At 34.7% G+C, this 25337-nt stretch overlaps 1 protein-coding gene across 1 annotated transcript in view; it reads left to right on the top strand.

The window, feature by feature from the left end:
* The window catches only part of LOC143246514 (corticotropin-releasing factor receptor 2-like), a 70943-nt gene that overhangs the window by 26291 nt on the left and 19315 nt on the right, over positions 1-25337 (top strand). Inside the window, exons 2-4 of the mRNA XM_076493339.1 lie at positions 5743-5877; positions 11441-11532; positions 21643-21749. Of these exons, the coding sequence (XP_076349454.1) occupies positions 5743-5877; positions 11441-11532; positions 21643-21749 (334 nt within the window). The remainder of the gene's footprint in view (positions 1-5742; positions 5878-11440; positions 11533-21642; positions 21750-25337) is intronic.

The raw sequence follows: 25337 nt of genomic DNA, 5'->3' as shown, positions 1-25337 counted from the left end.
TGCAGAAAGTATTCAACTGTATATGGCAGTTATAGTCTTGATCAATTCCACTGACCACTAGAGTTGTTTGTTTGTTTGTTTACAAGTTGAACGCCTTAACCCACCAGGCCATGACGGGCCTAATCACTAGACAATGATCATATCTTGTTTTTATACAAAAGGTAAAGAAATAATACGGAGTTTTAATTGTTTTTCTAGTACACGGCAGTTTCACATATATTTGTCATCGTGACGTAATCCGATTATGACACGCTTGCATCACAGAGGCATCAATTGAATATAATCAAATAGCCTAAAGATTCAAGTTGCATTCTCGTTACAAGCTGTCAAGCTACTCAGTTGACAATATAAAATTATTATTTTAGTTCATAGACTCAGAAACGTTCGAGAAAATGTTAATTTCAAAATATTATTTTTACCAGTTTTATTTGTGTTGCTGGAAAGAGCTGGAATTTGAAGTACTGAACGAACTTTCACTCTGGTATCGTTTCCGGAAAAGGTATTCAATTAACTTTTCCGGCACCCATACTCATACACTCAAACCAGAAAGCTGTACTCAAATAAATACTTAGAATTTCCAAGATGGCTACATCATTCTTGAGTACTTGCATTGGAAAATAACAGAATATGGATCAACTTGGGGTACAAGGACCACCTAGGAAGAGACCTGTAAAAGTCATATGTTACAGAGTTACTATTATATATATATATATTTTAATATCGATGTTTGTTTGAATTAAGTTTGTATTATGAAATAAGCATAAATTATGCTGTTAAATCTGTATTGCGAAATTTCTTCCTATTCACTGAAATTGTAGAAGAACCTTGAGTGTAAGAATCAACAATATATGTATTATCTATATTGTTCTGCAGGCTGAAGTCTCTAGAAACTCTCCTCACACTTATAGATATAATCAACGCGATGTTCCCAGAGGAGGCCCCCCGTTAGTACAGCGGTATGTCTAAGGATTAATAACGCTAAAATCAGAGGTTCGATTCCCCTCGGTGGGCTGAGCAGATAGCTCGATGTGATTCTACTATAAAAAACGCATACAACACGTTTCAAGAGACAGTATATATTATTTGTTGTTGTTTGTTGTTGTTTTGAATGAAGCACAAAGCTACTTAATGGACTATCGAAACCCGGTTTTTAGCGTTGTAAGTCCGCAGACATACCGCTGAGCCACTAGGGGGCATATATTATTGGTTATTTATGGTTGGTATAATATAAACTTTGGACGTGAAATCTGTGATTAAAGCTTATTAATTGGGAACTTCAAATATTTGACCAGGAACGTTAAATTATTTCGATCATTGTAAACCGTTTAACTTCAGGGGACTTACACCAGATATTAATGTTTACGAAGACATTATGTAATTTATTGGGGCCCTCCAGTGGCTCAGCGGAATGTCTGCGGACTTATAACATTAAAAACCGGGTTTCAATACCCGTAGTGGGCAGAGCACAGATAGTCCATCGTGTAGCTTTGTGCTCAATTAAAAAAACAACCTATTATCCAGGCCCGGCATGGCCAGGTAGGTTATGGCATTCGACTCGTAATTTGAGGGTCGCGGGTTCGAATCCCAGTCGCACCAAACATGCTCAGTCGTGGAGGCGTTATAAAGTGACGGTCATTCCCACTATTCTTTGGTAAAAGAGTAGTCCATGAGTTGGCGGTGGGTGGTGATGACTAGTTGCCTTCTCTATAGTCTTACGCTGCAAAATTAGGGACTGCTAGCGCAGATAGCTCTCGAGTAGCTTTGCATGAAATTCAAAACCAAACAAAGAAACATCTGTAATAAACCTACAGCATAATTTCAGCTTAAAAGTCATAAGGCTGTCATATCTAAAGCATACAGCCTGCATACTTTCAATAGCCACTTATTGTATGAGTATGATTGTTTGCTCAGAAATCTAAAGGCGCCGACTGTGGCGACTTGACAATATTTCCTTTGTATGGAATATCCTGAAGGCTCCTTTTATTCTCCAGTTGCTTGGGGTATGTGGCCGTTAAATGTATATATCGTGAAAACGGGGTATGTACATATAACTTGGACCTGTGTCGCTTTATCAAACGGAGATTCTTCTAGATAATGCTATGTAGTGTTGCCTGGGGCAAGTGGACGGACTTTATCTCTTGTAGCAAGACGTTGCACTTTGCTTAATGCAGCTGTGATATGTGTTACGTTTTACAGTTTATGTTTGTGTGTGTGTCTTTTCTCATGGCAAAGCCACATCGGGCTATCTGTTGAGCCACCGAGAGGAAACGAATCCCTAATTATAGCGTTGTAAATCTGTAGACTTCTCGCTGTACCAGTGAGGGACGTTACAGCTTATCCCAGGTCAATTTTTATTATATATCGTATATAATTTCGAATGGTTTGAATCATGTTTAAATTTTACTTAAATTTAAAAGTTAAATATATATCGATAAGTATCCAATATATGATATTTGCCAACAATATTGATAAGGACAATTTTCTTTAATACGAATATATTTCAATATGCAAACAACAACAAAATTTACAATAATTGTTATTAAAAATAATCATCTACGTACAAAAGTTTCACAAACTTAGAAACAGTATTGAGTCTTCTAACTGGTCTAAAACTTTCTTCATATCTTATCGAGGGTTTACAATGAGCGAGTTAATCTCGAGTTATTGCAGATACAATTCAATTAACAGGCAGCTAGCGAGTTCTGTGTTCTTCGTTAATCACACTTCGAGTTTTTCACCTCTTAAGTTTATTTGTTTTTGTTTTTTGGTCACTAGGCAGAGCTTGATTGGACGTGACGTAGCGAGGCTCCATAATCATTATATTTTGACGTACCTAATCTTTGTGTTCTACGATATAATGGTTTTTATCATGAAGAGTGTGTTTTACAAATAAAGACACGAAGCACTTGAAGAATTTTTCAAACCTGTTAACGTGTTAGCCATCAAGGTTAAACAAGCGATGCAATCGCGAAAGTATACTAACAATGAAGATAAAACAATTAAAAACAACCGATGACAACAGAATTTTTTTTAGAAATCTTGGTGAGTGTTAAACGATTGTGTGCACGCAAGTGCGATTGGAATATTTAAAAACCAGTTATCAAGTGTGCAAAGCATCCCAATGGCACAGTGGCAGATCTGCGGTCTTACACCACTAGAAACAGGGTTTCGATACCCGTGGTGGGATTAGCTCAGATAGCCAATTGTGTAGCTTTGTCCTCTAACTTCAAACAAAATGAAACTGAAAACAAGTGTGCAAGGTACAATGTGAAAATTAATGGAAACCAAGAGGTCTAATACAAAATGATAAGAAATTGACTTCATTGTATACCCTCCTAGGAGATCTATACCTTGATTTAATATTAAACTGACTTCATTATATATCCTCTTAGGAGATCTGTACCTTGATTTAATATTTAATTGACTTCATTATATACCCTCTAAGGAGATCTATATCTTGATTTAATATTAAATTGATTTCATTATATACCCTGCTAGGAGATCTATACCTTGATTTAATATTAAATTGACTTCATTATATACCCTGTTAGGAGATCTATACCTTGATTTAATATTAAATTGACTTCATTATATACCCTCTCAGGAGATCTATACCTTGATTTAATATTAAATTGACTTCATTATATACCCTCTTAGGAGATCTATACCTTGATTTAATATTAAATTGACTTCATTATATACCCTCTTAGGAAATCTATATATTGATTTAATATTAAATTGACTTCATTATATACCCCCTCAGGAGATCTATACCTTGATTTAATATTAAATTGACTTCATTATATACCCTATCAGGAGATCTATACCTTGATTTAATATCAAATTGACTTTATTATATACCTTCTTAGGAGATCTATACCTTGATTTAATATTAAATTGACTTCATTATATACCCTCTTAGGAGATCTATACCTTGATTTAATATTAAATTGACTTCATTATATACCCTGTTAGGAGATCTATACCTTGATTTAATATTAAATTGACTTCATTATATACCCTCTCAGGAGATCTATACCTTGATTTAATATTAAATTGACTTCATTATATACCCTCTTAGGAGATCTATACCTTGATTTAATATTAAATTGACTTCATTATATACCCAATCAGGAGATCTATACCTTGATTTAATATTGAATTGACTTCATTATATACCCAATCAGGAGATCTATACCTTGATTTAATATTGAATTGACTTCATTATATACCCTCTTAGGAAATCTATTCCTTGATTTAATATTAAATTGACTTCATTATATACCCTCTTAGGAAATCTATACCTTGATTTAATATTAAATTGACTTCATTATATACCCTCTTAGGAAATCTATACCTTGATTTAATATTAAATTGACTTCATTATATACCCTCTTAGGAGATCTATACGGCGTTTTTCGTGTGGATGCCAGTGGTATATGTCGCTTATAAATGTATAAAAGTTAGAGGCAATTTTATAACATATATTTTAATTAGTTTTATTTCCGTTTTGTTTTGAAATTTCGCACAAAGCTACTCGAGGGCTATCTGTGCTAGCCGTCCCTAATTTAGCAGTGCAAGACTAGAGGGAAGGCAGCTAGTCATCACCACCCACCGCCAAGTCTTGGGCTACTTTTATACCAATGAATAGTGGGATTGACCGTCACATTATAACGCCCCCACGGCTAGGAGGGCGAGCATGTTTAGCGCGACGCGGGCGCGAACCCGCGTTCCTCGGATCACGAGTCGCACGCCTTACGCGCTTGGCCATGCCGGGCCTAGTTTTGTTTCTAAACATACCTCATGTTTGTTGACACACGCATGTTTATACTGAAGGATATTGTATAAACTAATTACAGGTAGCTACTATAATATCTAATTTTTTATTTGTGACAAGAACCAGACCTCTTGTTGGTCAGCGGTAAGTTTACGAACTTACAATTTTAACAATTTTAATACGTATATATACATATGCTATTTAATTAAATCATGAGATATAAATTAGGCTTAGAGGAATTGAATTTGGCATGTAGTGAAGGTAGGCCATTACTGAACTGTACAAACTAACATTCACCCACAACTAACACCATAATTGGTCGATTGTTCCCGCGTAAGTCATTGTTTATTTTTAGAATTTCGCCCAAAGCTATACGAGGGCTATCTGCGCTAGCCGTCTCTAGTATAAGACTAGAAGGAAGGCAGCTAGTCATCACTACTCACCGCCAACTGTTGGAGGCTACTCTTTTACTAACGAATAGTTGGATTTACCGTCGCATTATAAAGTCCCTACGTTTGGAAAGGTGAGCATGATCGGTGTGACGGGGATTCGAACCCGGGACCCTCAGATTACGAGTTGAATGCCTTAAACACTTGGCCATGCCGAGCCCACGAGTTGGAAAGCGTGAACAACAAAACCAACGAAACATTTTTTGAGCGTGCAAAAGGTAAAAGCAAAACACCCCTTCCTAGAGGCACAGCGTTATGTCTGCAGACTCACAAGGCTAAAAACTGGTTTTCGATACTCGTGGTGGGCAGAGCACAAATAGCCCATTGTGTAGCTTTATGTTTAATTCCAATAACCAATCAATCAAAAATAGAAACAAAATACTTGTTGTAAAAAGTTAAATAAGAATAATCAACCTACTCAAAATTAATACTTTTGGACTTTTATTTAAAGCAAAGAACTTGATTTAAAGTTCATTGGGTTGCTGTCTTATTTCCTCATGTTGTTATATATTCTAGGAGTATATTGCAATGCAGCTTGGGACTCTGTGTTTTGTTGGCCTCCGACTCCTGCTGGAAGAGTGATACAAAAACTCTGTAAGGAAATTCTAGCATCAGCGAACTTGTCTCTAAATCATGTTAATCAAGATAAAGGTATGTGCAACTTCACTCAAGAAATGTTTGATTTTAAAAGTTTGTAAAACAACTTTATATCAAGTTTCTGGTCAAATATTTGTAGTTTCCTGAATAATAAATGTTTATCACAGTTATTGTTTCCGAGGTATATAGCATATCAACCGTAGCAAGCCAACAATATTATGAAAACTGTCTCTTGGCGTGTCGATTTACAAACCTCAGGTAAGGCTCTTGAAACTTTAGATGGCAACAATGTAAAACATATTGTTAATTCTTACGCTCGAGAATCATCTACAAACCTTCCCAAAACACATTTAACAATATAACTTAATGCATTCTAATGACTTAAAGATTATCACGTTATTAAAGTTACTCCAGTTTACACCAAGACACCGGTTGTTAAGGCTGTTTGAAGATACGAGTACTAGTATCTCAACCATAAATATATTTATCTCACCCTATCTGGCCTGATGAAACCTGATATCGGTGCAAGGCCTTGTCAACGTCGGGTATAGCAGTGTTAATATGTTTGTATATTATTATAATTCAGAAGTTATTAGTAATACTTTCAGTTATGCTTTATGCAATACAGAATAATGATCGCAGCAGTTATCTATTTTAAATGAGATCACAGCAGAAAAGGCTGTACTTACCCTATAATAGAGTACATACAGCATAACTACATTTCTTCACATGGAAGATGGTCACAGTAGTCTAATTATAAATTTAGTTTAAGTTTATATCATGCTGACATGAATGAGTTTCTCAGAAAAGATGTTCTTCTGAAATATTATCATTCCCTGAATCAGTCTCATAACTTGTTAATGTCTATTTCTCTTATTGTTAATATGCACGATATCATACACGAAAAAAAAAAAGTAAATCTGTCTCCTAAATTTGTACATATGTATATATATTTATAATTCACTATATTCTAGAATAATTAAAGCGTAAAATTTGGGTTAGTACTAATGTTTGTTTTCCATCCATTGAGATAGCGGTAAGTTTACTGATGTGCAACGTTAAAGTTTGTGGCTCGATTCTCCGAGGTTTATTCAACAGATAGCTTGAATTTAGAAAAAACATAGAACATACCGTAATGATTTTCATTTCACGTCATTAATAATAATAATTTATGGTAATTTCTACTAAAGCGATATTTTAAAACTAGCGTAACTTTCTAAATATTGCGGCATTTGACTTATCCATTATGGATAAGTGCGAAGTAAAATACTGGGAAACAATTATCATTTTGAGTCTAAGCATTATCTATCAAAGTTATTAATTAGGCTAAGTAATAGCTAGTGTTTATAAAAAACAAGTTAGTTTGGAGCACATTAGATAGAATAAAACGTTGCATTTTTTTCTTTCTGGTGTGGCCTGGCATGGCCAAGTGCGTAAGGCGTGCGACTCGTAATCCGAGGGTCGCGGGTTCGCGCACGCGTCGCGCTAAACATGCTCGCCCTCCCAGCCGTGGGGGTGTATAATGTGACGGTCAATCCCACTATTCGTTGGTAAAAGAGTAGCCCAAGAGTTGGCGGTGGGTGGTGATGGCTAGCTGCCTTCCCTCTAGTCTTACACTGCTAAATTAGGGACGACTAGCACAGATAGCTTTCCAGTAGCTTTGTGCGAAATTCCCAAACAAACAAACAAAATCTTTCTGGTGTAACTACGACAATAAAACTAGCATGAGCTTTTGCCCCACAGAAACTTAATATGGTGGTAAAGTTGGATACTTATTTCAGTAATTGGTAATTAGCTTCAATTTCCCAATTCAAACTTTTATTCCAGAACAGAATTAACGAGTTATACCAAAGAATACTGAAATATAAAATGATTTTGAACCATTTCTTGTTGAACTATATCTTTAGTTGTAAACTATTCGGATAGACAATTTTATAATTTCAAAACTCTTTTTAAAATTAAATAACACTAGATTTCTCAAATACTTAATTTCTTAAAGTTGTTTTGTTAAATAATAATAATAAAAAATTAAAACTTATTATAGTTTTTATGAGACATAATATTTCCTCTAAAGAATATTCACGCCATTGATAACGTTTATTTATTAATTTAAAGACCCGGCGTGGACAAGTGGTTAAAATGCTCGACTCGTAATCTGAGAATCGCGGGTTTGAATCTACGTCACACCAAACATGCTTGCCCTTTCAGCCGTGCACGTTAATTAATAGTTTTTCATGGCTCTTACAGCGTAGTTTATTCAGTTATGTGGTTTAACTATTCTTATCTTTTTAAGCACAAAAATTTTAACCGAGATTGATTTATTAAGCTAAAGGGAAATGCAAATTTCCACGTTCACAGTGAATTACCAGAAGTGCGAAAATACGTTAAAACACACAAAAAGGTAATCAGTTTTCTTACATTCCTACCACATTTATGAATCTAAATACTTTAAAACATGAAAACATTTATTTAATTTGAAAGTGTAGCAAAATGCACGTGTTGAGTTTTATTTAAAGAATGTAAGATGTTTCAAATTATAAAAATATTCCCATTATATACTATATTCGTCTAATACAGTTATGTGACGTTGAAGCACTACTCTCTAAATCATCATATGGCAAATCTAACTACTACAATATTCTACGAAGGTTTAACTTTTTAGGATACACAGAATCCTTAAAGTGATTTAGATGTATATTTAACTAAACTATTATTATGCTCTCACAGAAGAAACTGGAAAGATTTGAGCTAACAAGTTTATTTATTAAACTATTTTCTATTTCTGCATACTTTCCTATAAACTATGGTTTAAACAAACTATGTGTTTTGTGAGGAATGTGTAATGTTTAGTTTCGTAATTATGTTTAAAAGTGGAAGAATAAAAAGTTGGCTCTTGATATGTTTTGTGCCAAGTCAGAATACTTCAATACGGATAACATCTCGTGAAGGAAACCATTGATTATAGCAAATATTTCACATGATTAGATATGAAGAGCGAGTGTAGAAAATCATGTGATAGACTCATGGCTATTTACCAAATGATGACACATAAAGTACAAACCTGCAGATTGATCAGTTGATACACGAGATTGGGAAACTATTCAGTGTAAGCCAAATTATTTTTCAAGAGCACTTTATCTTTTTTTCCATTCGTTGTATTTTTATGTTGTAATATAACAAGTTGGCATGAAGGAAAAACGTTACAAGCTTACTAGCTCAATAAAATGTTACTACTTAGTAACATAAAGAAGATATAACTTGTATCTACTACAGACTTACTATATGAAACTGGTTTAACCCATACACAAAGAAGAGAAAGATATTTATCAAAACGTACTTAAAGAAAACAGAGCAACTAAGTTTTGGGACAATAATGAAGATAATATCTTTGCCATAAATTTGATTAACAGCTTAAGCCTGTTGTGAATGTTCGAATATGTCAGAAAGAATGTAGTTCTCAACAGACCTTGAGAGGTGATTCAGAAGTTTTTACATCTTTGAAAAGTACAATTGAAAAATTCTGTTCCATCAATTTCTTACAAACCATTGAGCTCCTGAACCAGTATTGTTATCCCAATGCTTTGTAAACATTACATAGTTAAATAATTTTTTCCAAGTGTGTTGTTGTTTGAAGTTAATCACAAAAGTACACAATGAACTATCTGCGCTCTGCCCACCACGTGTATCGAAACCCTGTTTCTAGCGATGTAAGTCCGCATGTATGTATATCGTTGTACCACTGGGAATCCATCCAAGTATGTTCCTTTGGCTCTGACTTTCATTACAGTAACAACAAAGTTTCTTCTGACCAGTATTGCTGGTACAGTTAATACAAAATGTTACAGCTACTCATATTAACTTAAATGGACCATCCGAATGAGACCCTTACGCTAAGTCATCTTATAACTTCTTATCGGTCCCACATGACCAGGTGGGTTAAGGCGTTCGACTCGTAATCCGCGGGTCGCGGGTTCGAATTCCGGTCGCACCAAACATGCTCGCCCTTTCAGCCATGGGGGCATTATAATGTGACGGTCACCCCCACTATTTGTTGGTAAAAAGGGTAGCTCAAGAGTTGGCGGTGGCTAGTGATGACTAGCTGCCTTCCCTCTAGTCTTACACTGCTAAATTAGGGACAGCTAGAGCGGATAGCCCTCGAGTAGCTTTGCGCGAAATTCAAAACAAACAAATCATTTACATATATATATATATATATATTCATCTTATATAACAACGGAAAAACATTGGCATATCAACATAGAACTTCGCAAATAGATGTTGTGTCTGGATTTTCTCTCACTTTTTTTTTCGGTATTAAAGGCTTAGCTTCCACAATTTCACTTGTAATATCACTTATGCCAAAGATGGATAGTTTCTGTGGAAGTTTAAGACTGACAGCATGCATAATAAATATTTCATTAAATTTTAACTCTTGTTAGAAATTATTTTATCAATCCCTGTTATGACTCGTCTAAGGATGTTGAATACAGAGTTTGGTTTGTTTTGAATTTCGCGCAAAGCTACCCGGGGGTTATCTGAGCTATCCGCCCCTAATTTAGCAGTGTAAGACTAGAGGGAAGGCAGCTAGTCATCGCCCACATTAATCTTTGGGATTGATTAACACATTATAATGCCTCCACGTCTGAAAGGGCGAGCATGTTTGGTGTGACGGTGATTCAAGTCTGCGATCCTCGGATTTCGAGTCGAGTGCCTTAAACACCTGGCCATGCCGGGCTCGGAAAATTGCGTTTTCACTGTGTGATTGAAATCTCCGCTTTCTCCTGCAACTGAATCAGTGTGATCCTGACTTGTACTTCTTTGTTCTTGTCTCTCGACCTACAAGTGACCGAGAAGTGTTTATTGTAGTGAAGATTTTTAGCGCTTCCAAAGATGACTTTAAAACATACTTTTCAGTACACAATTCAGCATATCAAAATTAAAGCAATGCATTAAATGGTTTTTATTTGTCAAGCATATGCGGTAGAAACTTTCATAGTACAGTAAAATTATGTTTATAAAGTTGGGCAAAGATACCAGGAGTTTGGATGAAGAGATCTGTAAGGGTTATTTTATCCTATAGAAGTAAATTTGTATAGCATCATTGTCATCATTAGATTAGAAACAATCAAAACCTTATTAATATTAATAACGCACTGTTTAAGATACACTGAAATAAATTTTTTACATTCGTATCACTAAAGGGTAAAATTACAAAATAATTCTTGAAAGCTTATACGAAATTCATTGGAGATAATGCAATATGATGAAATAAACAGTAAACATGATTTCATAATATTTTGTCCGGCATGGTCAAGTGGTTAGGGTGCTCGACTCGCAATCTGAGAGCTGCGCGTTTGAATCCACGTCACACACAACACGATTGTCCTTTCAACCATCGGGGCGTTATAATGTGACGGTGAATTCCACTATTCGTTGGTAAAAGAGTAGCTCAAGAATTGGCTGTGGTTGGTGATGACTAGCTGCCTTCTCTCCAGTCTTACACTGCTATATTACGGACAGCTGGCGCAGATAGCCCACGTGTAGCTTCGTGCGAAGTTAAAATATAAACAAATGATTATATTTTTAGATTAAATTATTTCACTTTTTTTTTTGACAGCTGCATTCGCTTACAGAGTATGTAATGAAGATGGGGAGTGGCTCTGGGGGAACTGGACAAATTACACCGAGTGTGTGGACCTTTTGCCGAATGTAAGTTTGAAAAACTATTTTCCTGTACTTTATTTGTTTGTGGGGTGTGAACAAGTGTTCGGTAATCTAGTGCCACATAGCGATGTGGTCGACATTTGGAATACAATAATTTTCTTTATTGTTCAGTGTAGTTTTCTTTTTCTTGGCTGAAACCACGCTCAGCATATTCTTTATTGACGAAGTAATAACTGTTTTTCCATTTTCAAAACTTTTTTACATCATTATTTATTTTACGTGTGTTAGACAAATATTTGTAAGTTCAAACATAATAATAACACCTTTTTCTTATATAATTATCCTTTTCCCGACCATGAAAAGTTTTAGCGTTTTTGAATCATTATGAAAAGGAAAGAAGGCATTTTAAATTATCCTCCCGTTTTCCTTTCTTTTCGTGCTGTATTTTCGCATTTCATTCTATATTTGATTACCTTCCTGGTAATTTTTTCATAAATTACTCATTTAGTTTAAAACTGAAATGGTATAGCTTTGTGTGACTCTTTTCAATTGAATCTCACTTTTGAGCAAAGTATTTTGATGCACAAAAAATAGTGTGATTCATAATGAGCTGGAGCCAAATTAATTAAGTGGGTGTAGCTAGCGGGCCTCTAGTTGGATCACGCTGGTCTAAAGAATAAGTTACTTAAACGCTGTTTTTCCTAGTTTCTGATGATAAACTGGAAATATGTGTTTCTTACACATTTATTTCCACACGAATGTAATCTGTAGTGAAATTGTTGTGTGGCCAATGGTCTCGTCATCTAATTAGTAACGCGCGTGAATGTACTAACGAGACTCCCACTGTCCCCGTGTACTATCTAGCGAAACAACAGCCAAGGAAGCTCTGTGTTGATTGTTTAATAGAAATAAGTGTTTCTCAGCGCCCTCTATCGATGTATTAAAATAGATCTTACATTTCATCTTCTTACGACTTCTTTTATAAAGTCTGAAGTTTGTTGTTTTTTCATTGCAATAACGAGAGACACGGGTTCGAATAGCGATTGAGATCAGTTTAACTCTATTCGAAATAATTCTACGTAAACTGTGACTTAGAGCAATCAGAACAAAATGAAGTCTTTTTTTTTGTATGACATTAAAGTTTTGAATAATTTAAATTTGCGTGTAACTCAGAATGTCCGTTGCCTGAAATAATCACCATTGAGCTTCTCTATGATCTAACGTTCTTTACTTGAATGGGCTTCCTGTCACATCAAAAACGCTCACCCTTTCAGCCGTTGGGGCGTTATAAAGTGACGGTCAATCCCACTATTCGTTGGTAAAAGAGTAGTCCAAGAGTTGGCGGTGGGCGATGATGACTAACTGCCTTACCTCAATTCTTACACTGCTAAATTAGTGACGGCCAACGCAAATAGCTCTCGTGTAGCTTTGCGCGAAATTCAAAAACGAACAGACGAACTTTGCTTGAGCATTTAAGGAAAAAACATCACTTTAAATTTATGAAGACGAAGGGTAACATGGCAGATTATTTAATATGGAAACTATTATTTTTCGTGATTATTGATTAGTTTAAAGTTGATATTTGTGATATTTCGTCATTTTGTACATCTTATCTAATGACGTTATACGTAATTTAAATTACTGTTTTTTATTGACAAGTTTAATCATTGTAATTTACATGTACTGTAAATAATTTTGCCTTTTAATAATTAATTTAATAGATGTGACTTACATGCATCGTAAATTATCGTGTCTTTTAATGATTAGTTTAATACATGTAATTTATATGTACTGTGAGTCATTTTGTCTTTTAATAATTAATTTAATAAATATTACTTACATACAATGTAAATTATCGTGTCTTTTAATGATTAGTTTAATAAATGTAATTTATATATCTTGTGAATTATTTTCTTTTTAACGATTAATTTGAAAAACGTAATTTCCTTCTTCACACCGTTTATCGCAAGGAATATATTATTAAACTAATCTGACCAGTCCAATGTATGTTGTATTCAGATTATGAATTAGCCAAGTGAAATAAAATCTATGTTGGAAAAGCAACATCACAGTAGTAGTGAAACATTACAAACATTCTACAGTCATGACGTTATAACTAAAGACTTAAACGTTGCTGCTGATCTATTATTTCAAGATAATTTGTTCGATTGGATCACTTTGACGATTAAGCAAGATTTTTTGAAGTGATTAGTAAGTCACACTTTTTTAAACATTAGATTTATCCTGCTATAACAGTAATTATAGATGAAGCAAAACAATTTGCAAGCCATTTAAATTATTCAGTTTATCCAGATCTTTCACTATAATTAGGAAATGCTGAACAGGTTTGAAGTTTCACATAAAGAAAAAAACTCACTGGTTATCTCTAGCTCCTTTTCATATAGAGAGATTGTCCATCACTCTGAGTTGCTTTCAAACATAAACTTAAATAGTACAAAATGTATTGAATTTCGAGCAGAATTGCTTGAGGGCTACTTACACTAGCCATCACTAAAACTGAAGTAAGTGTGTAGGGGAAGGAAACTAGTCAATAACACTTACTGCCTTCAGACTTACCGCAACATGTCTTTTATGCTGCTAAGCTTTTAAGTACATCATAGAGATCGCTTTATAAAGAACCTTAAATATTTTTGTTTTAATTTAATAGGTAATATATGTAGGATGGAGTTTTGTTACAATAGTTTGATCAATGATACAGAGCAAGTCAATGAACAGAATAATGAGATATGAAGAATGGTACTGCTACAATAATTTGATCAATGATACAGAGCAAGTCGATGAACAGAACAATGAGTTATGAAGGATGGGTTTGTTACAATAGTTTAGCCAACGATACAGAGGATGTCGGGTAATAGAACATTAAACTATAAAGGATGAGTTTGTTACAATAGTTTAGCCAACGATACAGAGGAAGATGGCTAACAGAACATTAAACTGTGGAGGATAGATTTCTATAGTAGTTTAACCAACAGTACAGAACAAGTCTTTTAACAGAACGTAAGCTGGTTGATTGGTTATGTTGGCGTTTTATGACGCAAAGGAACTAAACTATATGCGCCAAAGAACCGGTTACAAAATTAAAAGTAAAGTAAAATTATAAAAATTCATAAAAAGGAATAAAAGTAAAACAAGACAAAGTTTAATTTTTAAATTAAAAAATTAAATAGCGTTAAATCAAATTTCTTTATCCAATTTACAGGAGAAAAAAACACTAGAGTAATACACATTGTAAAGGATTTTATGTGGTATAATTTTAGTGATAATAACTCGCCAGGATAACTAACGGGGAAGTTCAGACATTAGCGTTCGTCATCCGAAGTTGGCCTTTCCAGTCCTGGTTTCGAGTTATTTGATGTCACGACTGTTTTCTAATTTTGTATCGAACTAATTTCACTTTAATTCGTAAAAAGGAATCATGTTAAAACAAAACAAAGTCTAATTTATGAATTAAAAACTTAAATAGCGTTAAAAATGCCAATGGCCTTTAAAAAACTAAAACCAGTTGTAAGGTGGACAGTGTCACCATCGCCAATGAAATGACACTGTCCAGTGCCAGGGATAAACCCTGGGACAAAACATGTCATTAACCTGTGAAGGATGGTTTTGTTACAGTAGTTTAACCAATAGTACAGTGCAAGTAGACTAACATAACATTAAGTATAGCTCGTTTTAAGTGTTCTCGTTGTAATGCCAAATAAGTCAGTGTTTAATAACATACACAGTTACTGGGAAACAACTGCAAAATTCTGGTGTTACTCTTGTCTTATCGAATTTCAAGTTCGGTTCTGCTGCCCACTTCTCTCTTCTAGATAGAGTGTGAATCTGAGGGCTTGTATCTCGTATCTCATGGTCGCAATTTTGTTGACCTTCTCTTGGGGCGTGGATGCGTTAAAAGAGTGAGGTCAAAGCTAATTATTCTTTTAAAGCAGCCCGCTTGGATGTTGTTCATTAGCTACCTTCCATCTAATCTGTCAGTTTAAAATTAAGGACGGTTATGTGTAACTTGACCTTTGTGTAGCTTTGTATCAATATCCGAAACAAACAAACATAATAAATATAATATTAAATTTTCGTATATATTAAGTCAACTGAAACTGATGGACACCTAGTGCTGAGTATTTATTTCAAAGAAATACATCTGCTATCTTTCGTCACATGTTTGTGTGCAAACAAATGCCACTGGAGACAGACGCTTCACGTTGAATGATATATATTATTATTATTCATCGAGACAGAACGGTGGATGTTGTAATCACTTCTCGCTAATTGTAATATGAATTCTACCATTCATTTGGAGCCTTCAACTACATCCCTAACTTGTAAACAATTCAATCATAGGCCCTCTGGTGTTTACTTAACACTCGAGCGGGCATTAAGTTCTTGTTGTTATTTAAAAATAAATTATCGTACTTTCTGGGTGTTGGGTTTATTATTCTACAATTATCATGCTATTATTATTATTTCATATTTTAGGTACCTAGTATCTGCTCAAAAACATTTTAGTGAAAAAAACCACAAAACAAACAAAAACGCCAACATTTTCCATTAACTTGCACAGTAAGTGATATCTAATAAACAGAGCATGAACATTTTATGTATAAAGAGTAACCTATGAATAAAGAAAAGTCTAGAGCAGTTTTTTCTTATTTTTCTCTTTTATGTTGGTTTTAATACCACTGCTGTGTTTGATATCGACTAGAAGTTTATCAAAACATTCAATGAGCTGTTGAATATATATTCAATATTCTGAATAATAATACATGTATATTAGCGCTGGTTTATCAAATGTCATGGCCAGATGGTTAAGGCAATCGACTCCTACTGTGATGGTCGCGGGTTCGAATTCCCGTCACACCAAATATGGTCGCCCTTTCAACCGTGGGGGCGTTATAATTTTAGGGTCAATCCCACTTTCTGTTGGTAAAAGAGTAGTCCAAGAGTTGGCGGTGGGCGGTGATGACGAGTTGCCTTCCCTCTAGTCTTACACTAATAAGTTAGGGACGGCTAGCGCAGATAGCCCTCGTGTAGCTTTAGGAAGTCTTGTTAACACTAACATTCATTATGTATGCATACATATATTTTATTCATAATATGGTGATGCACTGTTTGTAAAAACAGCTCATTGCATGAATGAGACATTCACGAATTTTAATTTTTCTGGGACATTTCCCTGTATGTTTTTTCGTGAATAAAATAATGCAACTTATTTGTATTCCGTACAAACACGCTGTTACGTAAATAACTTTAGAACTTTAACGAGCCTTTCATGAACCATATATACATACATATATATATACAGATATTAGTGTAGCACAATTTTGATTAATTATGCAAAGGTTGAGTACATTATATTAAAGCAAAGTTGGATTTTATGCACTGTGTGATTACAATCCATTTCGATATGCTCAAACTGATGGTTGTGCACCTTTATTATTGGTCTGCAGCATAGTTTCTATTACAATAATCTTCGCCGTAAAGCTATCATATCAAAAGCACACAAATTACTCCATGCTGTTTATCCTAACATATCTGTACGAGGACGACAGTGTCTAATGGCTGTTTAAACGATCCTATCACACAGACATCTATCTGCAAGCGCTGAGCTTGGAAACAATACATGTGTATCCTACAATAAAATAACACAAACACATCAGTGATGACGAGAAAACACACTTGTAGAGAAAAAATATATATGTAAAAACGGCTGGTTTGGGTTGAGAAAATGTGTACATATGAGTTATGAGATATTCATGGTCATGCCTGCCTTTTTCTTACACTGATACACTGGTAGCCAAAACCTTAAGGTCAATGAACATAAAGAAAAAATATACATTTTGCGTTGTTAGACTCAACCACTTATTTGAGTAGAGCTTCAAAAGATGAAAATAAGAAAAGAGAAAAAAAAATAGCATTTAATAAGGAAAATGTGAACATCATGAAATTAGCCCAAGTACTAACTGGTCAAATGTTTAAGAACATACCAAAAAGAAGTCCTAAACAGGGTAGGAAATGCCCAACAAGAGGTATCAGTAGTGAGTTGCACGGCCATCATTGCGAATAACTTCAAACATTCACTTTGGCATGGACGGTATAAGCGTTTGCAGAAGGTTGGCTGGAATGTTATTCCAAATGGTGAAGATGGCTTCACGAAGATCATGCACTGTTTGGAATTGACGTCCATTTCTACAGACTGCCCTTGTCATCCACCCCCAAACATTTTCAGTGGAGTTCAGTTCGGGCGAACACGCTGAATGGTCCAAAAGAATCACGTTATTTGCCATTAAAAAAAAGTCCTTTGTCCTGCGGGCATTGTGGATTGCAGAGTTGTCCTGCTGAAAGATCCAGTCATTTCCACACAAGCGAGAGCCTTCAGTCAATAAGGATGCTCTCTTTAATATGTCAATGTAGCCATCTGCTGTTTAACGCCCCTGTATATCCTGAAGTTTCATTGTTCCATGAAAGAAGAAATCACCCCAGATCATGATGGAACCTCCTCCACTGTGTCGTGTATAAAATGTTTCCGGTGGGATATCCTTATCGTGCCAGTAACGTTGGAAGCCATCTGGACCATCCAGGGTGATTTTTTATTACCAGAGAACAAAACCATCTTCCACTTTTCTGCGTCCCATGTTTGGTGCTTCTCAGCAAAGTTTAACCGAACTGTTTCGTGGTGTGGAAAGAGGCATGGCCTTTGAAGACGTTTGAGGTTTTTAAAGCTTTTCTCTCGTAGATGCCGTCTTATTGTTCTTGAGCTGCATTTTGCGTCCGTAAGGGCCTTAATCTGGTTCGACGATCGGCTGGTGTCTTGCCGGAGAACCCATCGAATTTTCCTGCTCAACGCCGGCGAAATTTTCTTGAGTCGACCACTTGAAATTCTCGTTCGTATCTCTCAGGGTCTTTTAAGAAATGTGCAACAGCAGTTTTACTACTTCCAATTTAACCAGCAATGGCACGTTGAGAGAAACCTTGCTTTTACAGCTGGACATTTTTGCCACGTTCAAACTCTCAAATTTTTAGCCTTTGCCATGTTTTTTCCCAATGTGACACAAGAGATGTCAGTGGGAGATGTTGACAACGCTAATACTTGGACACAAACGACTAAATTTCGTTAAGAGTTTACCGATTAACGCTTCGCTTCAGTATGGTCCTAAACTTTTGACCAGCTAGAGTTTAAGCTAATTTTATTGTGTTCACATTTTCTCTTTTCTTATTGTCATCTTTCGAAGCTCTACTCAAATAAGTGGTCGAGTCTAATAACGCATAATGCATAATTTTTTCTTTATGTTCATTAAGATTTTGGCCAGCAGTGTACTTATGATTGTAGATTCTCACCTATTACAAGATGTATCATTTTACTTATCACAGGTCTTTTTCTAGATAGTTCTGGGGCACCAAGCTGATCCACATTCAGTTCTTTTCTAATATCATTAAGCACAAGAGACATCTTTATATTGTTTGTAATCATCAAGTGATCATAGTTGATTTGCATATTCAAAATCATCTAAGTATAGTGCACTCACTCAACCGAATGAATTTAATAGAAGCCTTCAACGATTTTTATGGTTCTCAATTATTTAATTTCTTTTGTTGGATAGAACTTCCTTTGTTTTATTTTTACAAGCTAAAAAATAGAGTTGATCTGCTTGGCCAGTAAAGAATTGAACACTTTTTCTTGGGACTAACGAAGAAGCTTAACATTACAATTAATTAACTTCTCTTGAAAGCAGAGGTAATTAACACATGATCTCCATGTATCGGTTTTGTAGCTACGTCAAGTATAAATTAACGAGTCAAACTAATGCTATTTATTTAGTGTTCTAGCGACAAACAAATACATTAAACGCAACCAAATATCTAAATTTCATTGTAATTAGATACGCAGTAGAAAGTGTATCTAGGAACTTGATTTATGATGGATGTCACTGCAAACAACTGCAGTAGCTTTCCTTTTCTTACTGTAAAAGTGAGGGGAAAAACTATCTTTTCAGTGATGTTATAAATTTCCTTCAGTTGGTGTAGATTAATGATATTTTCTTGCGGCTTAAATGTTATCGGTACAGACTGGCGTTGGGAGGCATCACTGTAATAATACGAGCTTTGATTGAGATACTTTATCCTTAGGGTTGATTGAGATACTTTATCCTTAGGGTTGGTGTGTCGGATCAAACACAGCCTACCCTGTGGTCTTCACAAACTAATTTTCTTGTCGGAACTTTTGCAGGAGTGTTGAAAGTCTATTCCGAGGGCTGGCTAATGATTTGTTTGTTTTGGAATTTCGCACAAAGCTACTCGAGGGCTATCTGTGCTAGGCGTCCCTAATTAAGCAGTGTAAGACTAGAGGGAAGGCAGCAAGTCATCACCACCCACCGCCAACTTTTAGGCTACTCCTTTACCAACGAATAGTGGGATTGACCGTCACTTTTAACGCCCCCACGGATAAAAGGCGAGCATGTTTGGTGCGACCGGGATTCGAACCCGCGACCCTCAGAGTATGAGTTGAATACCTTAACCCACATGACCATGCTGGGCCAACTGGTTAATGAATGACTATTGGACGGGTTGGGTTAAAAGATATCCTATTTTAATACAGAAATTGTGTAAATTATTAAGACGATAATGGCATCATGATTACTCAATGCTGTGTAAATTTTACAGAAACGGAAGCGCGTTGAAGCTGATCCGTACTCTGATGTCAAACACGCCTTTACAAATGGACTTCAGCTGAACGATATTTTCACCAGTTAAATGGTGATATGATATATAAAAATTGTTGGAATAATTTCGTATGAAATTTCGACCTATTTTCTTCTCGAGTATGAAAGCGTTACAGACTAAACTGTAAGACAACATTAATTATCTATTATTTACATATTTCGTCAATTTTCGTGCCTGAAGAACTCTGTGTTCAATTATTACTTTCCAGGAATAAGAAAGTGGTTAATTATCATGAAAATAGCACTTAAGAGACTTCTCTACAGAGAGAATGAATAATAACATGGAATTTGTGAAATATATGGATAAGTGTTCTCGACAGAGTCTGTTTTGAAGAGTTCATTAGGGGTATAAATCAGAAAGGTAGAAAACATTGATTAAAATTAGAAAGTTAACTAAGAAAGTAAACTAGTGTGATAATACCAAGGAACATCCAACAAATGAAAGATAAATTACACCAGGGGCCAAATAAGGAACAACATATACGGTTATAATACAGTAAAAATTTAACCAGAAACAACAGATATGGTTATAATCCAGTAACGATTTAACCAGCAATAACAGATACGGTTATAATCCAGTAATGATTTAACCAGCAATAACAGATAGAGTTATATTTAATCAGTAACACCAGGAACAATTATAATCCAGTAACGATTTAACCAGCAACAACAGATACAATTATAATTTAGTAAAGATTTGAACAGCAACAACAGATACAATTATAACCCAGTAAAGACTTAACCAGCAATAACAGATGCAGTTATAATTTAGTAAAGATTTAGCCAGTACCAACAGATAGTTATAACCCAGTAATGATTTAACCAGAAACAACAGATATAGCTATAATCCAGGAATAATTTAGCCAGTAACAACAAATACAATTATAATCTAGTTACGACTTAATCCGCAATAACAGAGGCAGTTGTAACTTAGTAAAGATTTAGCCAGGAACAACAGATAGAGTTATAATTTAGTAACGATTTAGCCAGTACCAACAGGTGCAGTTATTTATAATCTAGTAATGATTTAACCAGTAACAGCAGATACAATTATAATCCTCGTGTAGCTTTGCGCGAACTTCCAAACCATAATAACTATAATAACATCAAAGATATAGTTAGGCCTATTTTGTAATTAAATTAAGAAACTGAGAGCTAGTGATATGCTATTATCTAAAAACAAATATAAAGAAAACCTATACCTTTCATTTCCTTGTGTTTTTCATTTTCTGTAGGTAAGTAAAAACATTTGATTTTTGACAACCAAGACAACAAAGTGTTGCACAGTTGGAAGTAATAAAATGACAATGGTACTTTCACTTGATTTTGTGCTTATAATTCTCTTAATTGTTTGCCTTCTCGTTTTAGTTTTAAACGAAATTTCTACCATTTATTTCTGCTTGTTTTTTTTCTTCAACAGAAAGAATCACCGCCGATTCCCCTGGTGGTGAGTTACATATTGCTGATTGGTTCCCTTATATCTCTCTTCTTCTTGTGTGTCACGTTCTTTATATTCTGCTATTTCAAGTAAGTTTCACATTTTTTGTTTGAAATTACCACACTACGAAACTCCGTTTTAATGCTTTTAAGATTTATTAATTTATTTAAATCTTATATATGACATTAGCAGTTTAAAACGAAGTAAAAGTATTGCGTAAAAGTTGGACTTAAAATAGTCATTTGTACTTAGCAATGTACATGCTTTAGTGTTAGCGCTATGTGGCTTGGTGAATGAGTTTCTTCTACAACGTAAGACGTTTTTTGTGATATTATATCTCAAAAAACTGATAACACTTCTTCACAAGTATTTCTTTATGTATGAATGGCTGATATAAACAGCATTCGGACCTGTATTTTTGTATTTTTTCACTGTCAGAAGTTGAAAGAAGAAAAATAGAAAGTGATCTATTATGAAAGAAACGAAAACAAAAAACATAATCATTTTGCTTATCTTTATTTGAGAAATGTACTTAATGCGTCAGCAGTAAGCTTACAGGTTTACAACATTAAAACTTGGATTTTTTGTTCTTCCTTGATGGGTAGAATGCAGATGGCCCATTACGTAGTTTTGCAATTCAACAAAACAGGTTACTTAAGAGATATAAATTTTTCTCTTATATGAATTTAAGTCTGAAAGAAACTCGGACATTTTAGTAAACTATTCCAAACTAGTAAGAATTCACCTCTTTATAATTTCCGAAGCAATATTAATAATTATACAAAACTTGTCTTAAAACAGTTATGGGATAAGATACTTTATAAGTCTGAAACACAATGCTAAGCTCTCTAATCAAACAAAATTCGACATGTATTTAAGGCTACTTAGGTTAAGAATTTAAGGTTTTCTCGAAAAAAAATTAGGGAAAACCAAAGTAAATCTATATCTTGATGCGATGACCAGCACCCACATACAAACAATACAAATATTTTGAAGTAAAGTGACTCTTAGTGATAAACAATATTATTCTGATATATTTGGTAGGTCGAGACTACTTTAATTATCATCTGTCTAGAGTCATGCCTGTTGATGAGGGCCAGCAAGTGGTCTAGTGACTAAAGTATGAAACTGAAAATGGTGAAAGTTAAGAATAATGAGGGCCAGCGAGTGGCCTAGTAACTAAGTGTAAAACTGAATAATGATGAGGGCTATATAGGAGCCTAGTGACGAAAGTGTGAAACTGAAGAATGATGGAGGCCAAGAGGAGCCTAGTGAATAAAGTGTGAAACTGAAGAACGATGAAGGTCAAGAGGAGCCTAGTGACTAAAGTGTCAAACTTAAGAATAATGAAAGCCAGCGAGTGGTCTAGTGACTAAAGTGTGAATCTTAAGAATAATGAAGGCTAGCGAGTGGTCTAGTGACTAAAATGTGAAAATGAAGAATTATGAAGGCCAAAGAGGAGCCTAGTGACTAAAGTGTCAAACTTAAGAATAATGAGGGCCAGAGAGTGGCTTAGTGAATGAAGTGTGAAATTGAAGAATAATGAAGGCCAGCGAGTGGTCTGGTGACTAAAGTGTGAAACTGAAGAACAGTAGTTGTTACCAAGATAGGCTTAGCTGTGTCAGCCGCGGGTGTATTTTAACCCTGGCAGTGAGTCCTTCCATTTGAGTGAAGTTAGCTGTTTCAGGCGGCAAGAACTTCTGATTGTTTGCCTTTCTTGTGGTCTGCATTATGAAATCAGGTGATAGCTCAGCCTGGATCATGGAGGCCTTGCACACGGTCTTTTAGCTCATTGTGTGCATAGGGCATTGTTTAAGCAAATTAATAGACGTGCTAATGGTGTCTTAGCTTTACATCTGGTAGTAGTACAGTTCAAACTCAAGATTCGAATGGTTACTATTTGACTTCTGTCCACTAAAGTTAATCACCTGATGGGACACGTCAGGGGTTCGATACCCCTCGACGGTCACAGCGGATGGCCATGCGTGGCTTAATAAAAAAAACATTAACTCACTAAAGCTCCCCCTTCAGTGGCTCAGCGGCATGTCTACGGACTCACAACGCTAAAAACCGGGTTTTGATACCCGTGTTCTGCAGAGCACAGATAGCCCATTGGGTAGCTTTGTACTTAATTCAGAACAATAATACTCACTAAAACTAAAATTACACATACACAAATTATCCCACACTTGTTTCTACGCCTAAATGTTATAGTTTATGACGTTAAATTCAAAATAGAAAAACTAAAGTTCATAGCTACATTATCTCTCACGAGATGAAACAATGATTTATTTAATTTCGAATGTAACCGACTTAGTTCTTTTTAAGATATCGACTTACTTTATTTTTAAAACTTTAAACATTTGCTTTCTACAGAATAGATCGTTAGCGGCATCTGTTGACAAATCATATAACGCATAATAACAGAAAATAAGAGTTTATATCAATTAAATAAAATTATATTTAAAAATATAATGGCCCCAAAATATCATTTATAAATTAAAACGACACGCTTATTTACAGTAATACATTACTTTACTCTTAATTTAAGAGGCGACACTTTGTCTTATATTATAAAGCCTAAGTAACGAAAGTTTCATTCAAGAATTGTACGCATAGAAATTAAAACGCATCGTTTGTAAAGTTTTTGTAAGTCATGCACATAATAGGTTTTATTTGTTCTTATGTTCTAAGCTTCGCAATGTGCAGAACCAACCATGGTTATAGAAACCTAACTTTTAGCGATATAAGTGCTCAAATTTGCTCCTGAACAACTACTGTAGACACATAATATATTTATAACAGAAATGGTATTAGAAACTGGATAAAATGAGGCATATATGTGTATAATATAGCGTTAAAATTAATTAAGGACTCAATATAACATAAAATTATTATATTTATGCTTTTAATTAAGAAATAAAAAATGTAACTTGATTAACTTTCGGTTTGTATCGAGAATTACAGATAAAAAAATTAGCAATTTATTAGTAATTTCATCACCACAACAATTATATAAGTATTTAATACAGTATATAACTATATTGTAGAGTGATTATAACGGTTGCTCATCTTCATGGTAATAACTGCAGAAGATGGTATCTGACACTTTACGAGTAAGTTTTTATAAAGTGTGCTCGTCTTCATGGTAGCAACTACAGAAGATGGTATCTAACAATTTAGTAGTGAGTTAATGAAGGTTGGTCATCTTCATGGTAGAAACTACGTAAGATGGTATTTAACACTTTAGTGGTAAGCTTATATTGGTTGTTTATCTTCATGGCAGTAACTACAGAAGATGGTATCTAACACTTTAGTATTGAGTTAATGAAGGTTGCTCATCTTCATGGTAATAAGTACAGAAGGTGATATCTAACACGCCAGTAGTGTGTTTATAAAGGTTGCTCTTCTTTAAGGTAGGAAATACAGAAGATGGTATTTAACACATCATTAGTGAATTAATAATGAGATTATAAAGGTTGTTTATCTTCATGGTAGTAACTACAGAAGATGTTATATAATACTTTAGTAGTGAATTAATGAAGGTTGGTCTTCTTCATGGTAATAACTATAGAAGATGGGTATATAATACTTTAGTATTGAGTTAATGAAGGTCGCTCATCTTCATGGTAATAACTATAGAAGATGGGTATATAATACTTTAGTAGTGAGTTTAT

Source organism: Tachypleus tridentatus, chromosome 3 (assembly GCF_004210375.1).
Source record: "Tachypleus tridentatus isolate NWPU-2018 chromosome 3, ASM421037v1, whole genome shotgun sequence".
Taxonomy (NCBI): Eukaryota; Metazoa; Arthropoda; class Merostomata; order Xiphosura; family Limulidae; genus Tachypleus; species Tachypleus tridentatus.
Note: the sequence above shows the minus strand (reverse complement) of the source record. Positions and strands in the feature narration are given on the sequence as shown.